The sequence below is a fragment of the Equus przewalskii genome, chromosome 1 (assembly GCF_037783145.1).
Source record: "Equus przewalskii isolate Varuska chromosome 1, EquPr2, whole genome shotgun sequence".
Taxonomy (NCBI): domain Eukaryota; kingdom Metazoa; phylum Chordata; class Mammalia; order Perissodactyla; family Equidae; genus Equus; species Equus przewalskii.
Genome location: NC_091831.1, coordinates 161868553 through 161879084, shown reverse-complemented (window position 1 = coordinate 161879084; position 10532 = coordinate 161868553). Strand labels below are relative to the sequence as shown.

At 46.2% G+C, this 10532-nt stretch overlaps 1 protein-coding gene across 1 annotated transcript; it reads left to right on the top strand.

Moving 5' to 3' along the window:
• The first annotated feature begins 1791 nt into the window (after positions 1-1791).
• On the top strand, positions 1792-4536 carry LOC103561062 (cathepsin G). The gene is made up of 5 exons (XM_070627924.1): positions 1792-1928; positions 2676-2823; positions 3286-3421; positions 3596-3850; positions 4283-4536. The coding sequence occupies exons 1-5, from the start codon at positions 1874-1876 to the stop codon at positions 4457-4459; spliced, it is 771 nt and encodes a 256-aa protein (XP_070484025.1). The 5' UTR covers positions 1792-1873; the 3' UTR covers positions 4460-4536.
• The last annotated feature ends 5996 nt before the right edge of the window (positions 4537-10532 follow it).

The following is a 10532-nucleotide window of genomic DNA, read 5'->3' as shown; positions in this document are numbered from 1 at the left end:
CACCAACTGGGAGAAAATATTTGCAAATCGTATATGTGATGGGAGTTAATTTGCAAAATATATAAAGAACTCATACACTCAACAATAAAAATACATCTCAATGAAAAATGGGCAGAGGATATCAACAGACATTTTTCCAAAGAAGATACACAGATGGCCAACAGGCACATGAAAAGGCCTTCACTGTCACTAATAATTAGGGAAATGCAAATCAAAATTACAACGAAATATCACCTCACACACTTCGGAGTGGTTGTTATTAAAAAGACAAGAAATAACAAGCGTTGGAGAGGATAGGGATTAAAGGGAACCCTCATATCCTGCTGGTGGGAATGCAAACTGGTGCAGCCACTATGCAAAACACTATGGAGAGTCCTCAAAAAATTAAAAATAGAAATATCATATGATCCAGCAATTCCACTTCTGAGTATCATCCCAAAGAACATGAAAACACTAATTTGAAAAGATATAAGGAGTGACCGGCTCTATGGCGCAGCGGTTAAGTTCACACGTTCTGCTTTGGAGGCCTGGGGTTTGCTGGTTCGGATCCCGGGTGCAGACATGGCACTGCATGGCAAGCCATGCTGTGGTAGGCATCCCACATAAAAAGTAGAGGAAGATGGGCACAGATGTTAGCTCAGGGTCACTCTGCCTCAGCAAAAAGAGGAGGATTGCTTGCAGATGTTAGCTCAGGGCTAATCTTCCTCAAAAAAAAGAAAGAATGAACGAAAAGAAAAGATATATGGAACCTTATGTTCATTGAGGCACTATTCATGGTAACCAAAACCTGGAAGCAATCCAAGTGTCCATCAATGGATGAATGGATAAAGAAGACGTGGTATACATACACAACGGAATATTAGCCATAAAAAAAGACGGACTATTGCCATTTAAGAAATGTGGGTGGAATTTGAGGGTATTTTGCTAAGCGAAATAAGTCAGAGAGACAAAAAACAAATACCGTATGATTTCACTTATATGTAGAAGATTAAAAAAGCAGAGAAACACATAGAGCACATAGATACAAACAACAGATTGCCATTCACCAGAGGGGAAGTGGGTGGGCTGAGGACAGAAGGGGTAAAGGGGCACATATGTATGGTGACGTACGGAAACTAGACGTTTGGTGGTGAATACAATGCAGTCTATACAGAAGCCAAAATATGATGATGTCCACCTGAAATTTACGTAATGTTACAAACCAATGAGACCTCAAAAAATAAAAATAAATGAATAAATAAGAAGTGGGAGCAGCCAGGGTCTCAGCAGGGTGGCCAAGGGTCAAAGGGTGAAGAAAGGAAGACTTCCCCTTTCTTCTTTCATCACCTTCACCATATTCCTGGCGTCCTCACCACAGCCCACCTCACACCACACCTGTGTTTCTTTCACCCTTCTCCATGCCTTATTAAGTGTAAATGAATAAGGAATCCAGGAAACTTATATTCATTTAGAGAAACTGAAATTCCAAACGAGTGAAGGTCTGATCTTGTAGACACAGGAAATAGAAGAAATAGGCAGCCACCAGCTTTCATGCATTCTGGGAAATTATTGAATTTGGTAGGTTTAGGGTTCTGGGACACAAGCCCCAAACACTCCTCTTGTCGCCCTGGATTCCCGTGTGTGCTGCCAGCACTGACGCAGTGGTTGTAGGGGTGATGGCAGTGTTGTCTGGGATGACTCTCTCTCTCTCTCAGATCACTGGCAGTTGAGGGGCAAGCCTCCTGGGCAGCTGGGTGATGAAACCTACCACACCAGCAGGTGGCTGGGACTGTGAATTTGGACCCCCACCCCCATACTTCCTTCCTGTCTCGGGGGCTAAAAGTCTAGCAGGAGGAGCACCAGCAGCAACTTGCTGGACAGCCTTCCTAGGAAGATGAAGCCGCTCCTGCTCATGGTAGCCTTTCTCCTACCCCCCAGGGCTTGGGCAGGTGAGTGACCATCCCCAACCTCAGAGGTCAGACCCCTCTCAGAGACCCCGGATCCAGACTCCCTAGGCACTTCCTACCTCAGCATCGAGGGGCAATTTATTTGAATTCACAGTTCCTCAGGTTCCTCATCATAAAATACAAATCATTTCATGCCTACCTCATAGAGTTACTATAAGAATTAAATTAGTTAGTGTACATAAAACTCTTGCAATGGTCTCTGGCACCTAAACATGCTATATGAATGTGCTCTCTAAATTCATTTTGCCACCCATATGTCAGAGCTTAGGAGATAAGGAGATAGCAATAACAGTCCCATCAGCTTACTTCTAGAATCTTAAAACCAGTCCCATGCTGGTCATGAGCAGACCATGAGCTGGACTCAGCGGAATCTGGAAAGCCCCTCTGAGGAAGAAAATACCAGGGACTTCAGGAAGACGTCACTCCAGTGGGCTCCCATCCAACAGGAGAGCATCTGTCCTCAACTGGCCAGGCCTGGAGCAAGGGTTCTTCTGCTCCTTTGGGGGAATTAGGAGGAAGTGATGTCTGAGAATGGGAGTCAGCAGTGTTTGCTGAAGAACCTTGGAGTGCTCTCCCAATGTGTGGAGCAGACCGCTGCAGGCCATAACTCCTCTGTCCTCTGTATCATTTCTCCTGCCTCCCATCTTCCAACCTTTCTGAAGCACTAAGCTGGTACCCACGTTGAGGGTTCTGAGAGCACAGGGATAAGTACTGAATGCTTCCTTCCAGGGGAGATCATCGGAGGCCAAGAGGCCAGGCCCCATTCCCATCCCTACATGGCATATCTTCTGACCCAGACTCCAGTGGGTCTAGGCACTTGCGGGGGGTTCCTGGTGCGAGAAGACTTTGTGCTGACGGCAGCTCGCTGCTGGGGAAGGTAAGGAACTAAGGACCTTCCTGGGCGACTAATAACACAGGCCCAGAGGAGTTCCAGAGAGAGCCCATCTGAAAGCAGAGTTCTAGCAATGAAGAAGTGACAAAGAGATGAGGTAGGTCAGAGGGCAAGGAAAAGGCCAGTGTAAATGAGGCGAAAAGAAAGACATGATCAAAAAGAGTGATGGGGGAACCAGAAGGCACACATCAGGGCCCAAAATATGAATTCAAGCTATCTCTCAATTTATTTTAGGGGAAGCAAACTTAAAGTTCCCGTGTCACTCACCATCCCCAGCTCAGGGCTTTGGAGAAGAAGAGGACACAGACAGCTCAGCCCCAGAGCCCTCTCGTCCCCTCAATTCCCACAGCTTTAGTCTCACCACCCTGGGCTGTCCTCCTGCCCTGAAGATCTGGGGACCGAGCTGCTGTGGCCCATACCTACCTCTAGGCCACCTTTCCTTTGCAGCCCTATAAATGTCATCCTGGGGGCCCACAACATCGAGAGGCTGGAAAGCACCCAGCAGCGCATATCTGTGCTCAGAGCCATCCGCCACCCTGAATATGATCAGCAGACCAACCTGAATGACATCATGTTACTGCAGGTACCACCTACCTGACCCTCTGGTTCCCCAGCCCAGCTGGCTTTCTCCCATTGTGGGGGCTCCATCTCATCTTGGGATCATGGAGGAGGAAGCAGGCACAGAATCCAGGTAGTGGTGGGAGGAGGGGATGAGTTCGTCCCAGGAGTCCCTGAGGGCCTGTGCTCTTCCTGCCAGCTGGAGAATAGCGCCAGACTGAACCGAAACGTGAGGCCAATCACTCTGCCTCTGACCCCGACCAGGCCAAGTCCTGGGACCAAGTGCACCGTGGCAGGCTGGGGCCTGGTTGGCCCGTATGCTAGAACAGACGTACTCCAGGATGTGCGGCTGAGAGTGCAGAGGGATCAGGAGTGCAGTGATCGCTTCGATTTCTACACCCGCCAAACACAGATTTGTGTGGGGGACCCGAGGAAGAGGAAGTCCACCTTCCTGGTAAGGCCCCAGGCATCAGCCAACATGGCCCAAAGCAGACGGGCCTGGGAGGTACTGACCAGTCAAAACAGACTACATCCCCACAGCCTCAGCCAGGGCCCAGACCTGAGTGATGTGGGGCTTTTTCCCATCAATCTGGTCTCTTGGGGAGGGGAAGAGCAGCAGAAACACAACGTACACATGTGCAGCCTTGTTCTGGGGAAGCGGAATGTACCCTGACTTGAGTTGAGCTACAGACGTAACCACAGTCAGGACTGAAGCCCCACAATGGAAAGATCCAGAAGCTTGACTTCTGCACCCCAACAACCTCCCATCTCACACACATCCCACATTGAAGGAGCCCACCTGTGCCTGACTTCTCTGAGGGCTGTGACTTAGGGCAGCAGGAGTGGGGAGGCCTGACTTCACATCCCTTCTTCTCATCACCCACAGGGGGACACTGGGGGCCCCCTGGTGTGTCAACAAGAAGCCAAGGGCATCGTCTCCTATGTAAATAGGATGGGGGCTCCTCCAGCAGTCTTCACCAGCATTTCCAGCTTCCTTCCCTGGATAAGGAGAACAATGAGACGCTTCAATCAGTGGGGTCAGACTGAGACCCCCCGTGACTGACATTTCTTCTCTTGGGCAGAGGCCAGCTCCAGGGGGGTTGCCAGAGCCTTAATAAACATCCGCATTTAGAGTGGAAATATCTGACTTCTCATTTGTTCAGTTAACATTACTCGGTACACAACAAACGTACGGCAGGACTGAGGCTGAGCAACTCCAGCAAAATGGGGTGTCTTCCTCAGGACAAATAACTGCCCTTCAATGTCCTGGAGATCAGGACCCTTCTTCCCCCCTCCAAGCCATCCAATCTCTCGTCTCCCCTCCCCTCATGGCCTTGGGAAGGGATGGAAGGACCCCTCTCTCCCCAGGGCAAGGCTCTCTACTCTCCACCCTACCAGAGACCCCCTAATAATATTAAAGTACAATCCACCTTCCGTATCCCCCTGTGGATTCAACACATGGGGACCAACAAGCCAATGATGGTAGCGTCCTACTGAACATGCACAGACTTTTTTCGTCATTATTCCCTAAACAATAACTATAGTATTAACAACTATAGCATTTGCCTTGTATTAAGTGTAATAAGTAATCTAGGGGTAATCTAAAATGTACGGAAGGGAGGACACACAAACGTTGTACGCAAATACTTTGTCATTTTATGCAACAAATTGAACAGTCACAGATTTTGATATCTATGGGGTTATGGAGCCCACCTGCCTTGGGTACTGAGGGACAACTGTATACTTGAAAACCGTGTGCCATTGGTGTGGGGGGGACAGGCAAAACAAAGGATAGAATTGAAATTCCATAGGAGGCCTAATTTAATGGTAAAACTGGCATCTCAAACCACTGGGAAACAATAATCTAATAAAAGGAGTTAGAACAACTAGGTAGTTATTTGAGGAAAAAGAGAAAATTGGATCCATTCCTCACATCATAATCTAGAATAACCCTCAAATGGGTCAGAGATCTAAATGTGAAAAATTAAACCATACATGTACTAAAGAAAAAAACAAGATTGACTTGCTTAAAGATAGCTAACAAACACCCATGTTCACAGCAGCACTATTCACAGCGGCCAAGAGATGGAGCAACCCATGCGTACCCATCACACCCAGAGTCCTTCTGCGAAACCCTTCACCACGCCAGTCCCCACAGGACTGTGGACCAGTGTTCTCATCTTCAACGTGAGGAGGATCCGCTTCTTGTTTTGAACAGTGAAGTTCTACAAAACTGCACACAAAATGCTCACTAAAATAACGTGACTTTTGCCCTAAAGATTAGCCCATATTCGAAGAAAAGATTACTGAAGTCACTTGATTTAAAATCATGGTATAAATACCTTCTGAAGGTCACTGTACAGAATGAGCTGGCAGATTTTTCTACCTCCATCAAAATGTAAATTACTCTCGCAGTCTATACAGAAACTGATCAGTAAAAATGTACACCTGAAATTACACAATGTTGTACACCATTATGACCTCAATAAAATAATTGAAAAAAAGTTAATTATTCTTTACAGTGTGACATTTACCATCTGAACTTTTGCACCTTCCATGAACTTAAATGGAATAATCACTGAGGACATATTTTATCAAATCCAAGTGACTATACACAGAAACGCTCTGGTAAATGTGGCCATTATTTTGTGGGTCTTCCTTATCAGAAAATCATTAGCCTAATATTCAGTGTAAGACATTTATCAACAAAATTTTAATCAACAATACATCTTTGACAATACTCAGTCAATCTCTAGATTTGCTACCATCTGCCCATAGGAATTCTCCTTTACTAGCATGCTTGGGAGGATAACAGTCTCATTATTAAATGTTTGCACTGGCAAATGGAAAGAATACTTGATGGTGGGGAGTGGGGAGGAGAGTGCAGTGGAAGTGTCCCCCATTCAGCCCTTCCTCTCTGCGACAATTACTTACAGCCCAGAGCACTGCCCAGTCTCAGGACTCAGTCCCCAGGAAACACCCAGGGCAGACATGTCTCACCTCCAGGTCTTCCTCTGCCTGTCAGCACTTCCTAGGCAGCTCTCTGCCTCCAGAAGCCCTGCTGAAAAGATTTCCACAGACCTCACAGCGCTCACCTCCAGGAGACAATTCCTTCCTGACCATCCCAGAGGCCAGGCCCACCACCTCCCACGGGTCTGCACTCTTCTCTCTTAAGGAAACTTCAACAGCAGAACTCTGCCATTAGTGTTTTGCACACTGAACTCTAGTGCAAAAGGATACAATTCCTCCCACTATCTTTCTCCAGGTGCAGACTCTGTACATTTAAGGCCCTACTTAGTGACTGGGAACTCATAAAACCATGACAACCTCATGCTTAGTAACCCCACCTGGAATTAAAGTAGACTTCTGGTCTGCAGGAAACACACGCTGAACTCAAACATGCTCGTCGTTAGGACAGCACATGATTCTGGTGAAGGGAAAGCTGAAAATGGGGGATATAACCTTCCATTCGTCAAAGCTAAGAGTGGTTATCTTTCCCAAGAACTATTGTCTGCAACAAGAATAGAAGAGTTTACTAATAGTTTCCTAGGTGTCACCTTTAACTTGTCCCTCTACTGCTGAGTCACCCAGCTGTACCAGGGCAGGTAGCCAGAAACTAACTGAGCCATCAGACTGTTGCCTCACCACTGCGCCCACAGCTTTAATGGAGACTGGCTCCCACCCAGGCCCTTCCTGCCCATTTCCCCATCTCACTCTGATTTCCCATTATTTGTATCCGCCCTCATTATTCTGAGAGATCAATGCCTTAGGAAGTTAAATTAATGCAGGAGTTCAGAAACCCATGTGGACATCTCCCACACATGCACACGCCAAAGCAAATTTGTGTATTATTCACTCCTGCATCAAACAGACCTTTATGGGTATTTTGTATATGTCCAACTCAGGATGGAAAAGAAAGATACCAGAGTATCCTGCCCAATCAGTTCAAAATATTCAGGTCTTAGAGACCAGCCTCATCCTGGAAGGGAGCAGGACACAGGGGTGTAAGACAGCCAGGAACAAAGAAGCAGCCAGCATAGGCACGAGAAAGCGTTTTCCAGGTCTTCCGGACAGTCTACCTTGAAGACAGATCCTTTCCCCATATGATGTATGTGAAGCCTGCTTGATACAGACCAGAGTTGAGCTCCTCATGACAACAGGGAGAACTAAGGAGGGACCCAGGCCATGCCACAAGGCCACCATGCTGCACAAAGAAGCCAGAAGCCCCATCTCAGTGTGTAGCAGTCCTGACAGAGGGCTCCCTTCCCCACCACATCCACCTCCACAGATTACCCCAGGTTCTAAACACTCTGCCTTCTGGCCACAAGACCTGTCCTCTGGTTTCCAGAATTCTCCTCAGAGCCCAAGGCCGGGACCTCCTAGACCCAGCCTCAAAGTGAGCTTTCTCATACCTCATGCCAAACTAATCTGTCAGGTAGTGAAGGAGACCAGACAAGTGGAGGAAGATGCCCACCTGCACCCTAATGAGTAGCTCCACTGAGGATCAGGACTAGGGGCAAGGTTTCTGGAGGCAATGACACTTATATTCCTCCTTCTCAGGACAGTGAGTTGTGTAGAAAGGGCAGAGGAGCAGAGCCCAGATGGAGACAGTCACTCTTCACTGGGGCTGTTCTTTCCTTAGAAACAAGAACAGAATCCCTCACTAGGCTTCAAGCACTGCTCAGTTGTCCCTGATGACATCAATGCCCCATTCAGATGAAGAAATTTTCTTCTCATCTCTCTCTTTATCTTCAAAAATATCCAAAAGTATGGAGAGCCAGGCCTCTCTATCCCACCTGAACACATTCAGGAGAAGTTAGAAGGAACCTGGACTTCCTCATGGTGGTCAGAGCAGAAGGATGAATTCAGGTAGGCTTGTGGGCCATTGCTTGCCCCCTCCCAACCTCTTCGTCTGTCCCTTCCACTTTTCTCCAAATCTCTGCTTGCCTAGACTTGGCCTACTGCCTAATAAGGTCCAATTGATAAATAAGGGTTAGGGGCTGGCCCTGTGGCCGAGTGGTTAAGCTCAAGCGCTCCGCTGCAGGCGGCCCAGTGTTTCGTTGGTTCAAATCCTGGGCGCAGACATGGTACTGCTCATCAAACCACGCTGAGGCAGCGTCCCACATGCCACAACTAGAAGGACCCACAACAAAGAATATACAACTATGTGCCAGGGGGCTTTGGGGAGAAAAAGGAAAGAAATAAAATCTTTAAAAAAAAAATGGTTGTGTTTCTATACACTAACAATGAAGTAGCAGAAAGAGAAATTAGGAATAAACAAGGGGTAATGTTTAAGATGTGGCTATGCTCAAGGCTCTTGCTTTTACATAAAAATTTCTTGCAAATTATGGAGATACAAAGTAGAATGGTGATTTCCTGGGATTAAGGAAAGAGGAGACGAGGGAACTACTGTTTCATAGGTTCAGAGTTTCAATTTGGGAAGAAAAAAAAGTCCTGGAGATGGATAGTAGTGATGGTTGCACAATAATGTAAATATATTTAATGTCACTGAACTGTACTCTTAAAAGTGGTTAATAGCTAAATTTTACGTTATGTATATTTCACCACCATTTTAAAATTAATTTTTAAAAAGAATCTCTCGTAATACAAAAAAAACTTAAGCTCTCATGGTAGAAGATGCTATTTGGAGAAAGTGGGCAGCGATCCCCTCTGCACATGCATGGCATTGTTAGAGCTACATTTTCCTCTGGGTTCTAGGTCAAGCAGAAGAGGCATCATGTCTGGTTGATGTCACAGACCCAGAAGTGGCTCCATCCCAGTAACTCTCCCCTGTTAACATGACATAGAAGAAGCAGCAGTTGTGGGAAGAATGAGCCAGAAGTGCTCTCTGAAGAGAGGGCTGGGCTGCAAAAGAGACGAGATCCAGGATAGAAGGCAAGGCGGAAAGGAGGAAATCTTGCCCATTCTTCTATGATACTTTATCTTACTCGGAGTTCACTGAGCTTCTTGGGTGTGTACATTAATAGTCTTTGTTTGCTTGGGCATTTTGTCACCAAAATTGAGAAATTTTCAACCATTATTTATTCAAATATTTTTCTGCTCCTTTCTCTCTCTCTCCTCTCCATCCAGGACTCCCATTACACATATAGTGTATGCAGTTCCCCACACAGCTCTGACACTCTGTTCATTTCCCTACTTCATTTTCTTTTTCTATTCACTGAAAAGTTCTAAAGCAATTGCAAGCTTATTAACAATAACCTTACAAGAGTGGCCAGGCCTCTCTCCAGTCACAATGGCTAAGCCCAGGCACAGGTGCCTTCTGCCCTTGGTCAGAGCAGCAGAGTCATGATCAGCTAGGTGTGGGTCAGATGAGACAGGGGGCAGAGAGGGGCAGAAGGAGAGCAGAAAGAGGCAACTGCCTGCTGATATGATCTGGATCCATGGGTAACCCTGATAGAACAGGAGAATGAGTCATTGGTTGGGTGGATGTGTAACCATACATAGTGTGCCAATAGCTCAGAGGAAAGTTACAATCAGAATAAAGTGATAACACAGCCAAATGTACAAGAAACAAGCGATGGAAATTGTGAAAACTCTCATGAGTCTATGTGACAAGATGCACTCAAATGATAAAAACCTGCTTTGGCCAAAATTACATTCTATCGTGTTCGATTTTCTATGCTTCCAAAACTTCATACACATTAATAGGTACTTCATGACCCAACTTGTTAACACACATTTAATTAATAAATCACTACACCATTGCTGAACGTACCGTGGTTTCCAAAATGAGTGTGGGGAGGAGGTGTAAGTCATTAAAGGTAGGAGAACAGTGATAACCCCTGAAAGCAACAGTCACATCTGGGATAGACAATGAAAATGAGAAGATACCTGACATGTTCCACCTTCTGAGTGATGACTGATCCAACAGATGCAAAAGTAGCATAAGCATTATGCCCAGTTTGAGATAAAACTTCAGAAGTCTTCTGATATATATATTAAATTATTTAAGAACAAAGAAAAATAAACTGTCAAGCCTATTGCTTGTATTCTTAGTAGCATCATGCCATGGAACTTTCCCATTCAAGAGCTGACAACCCTCAAGCACCTGTGTGCTGACAACTCTGAGAGCAGCCATGCCAGGTTCTTCACCAGGGACAGGAAGCCTTGGGGGC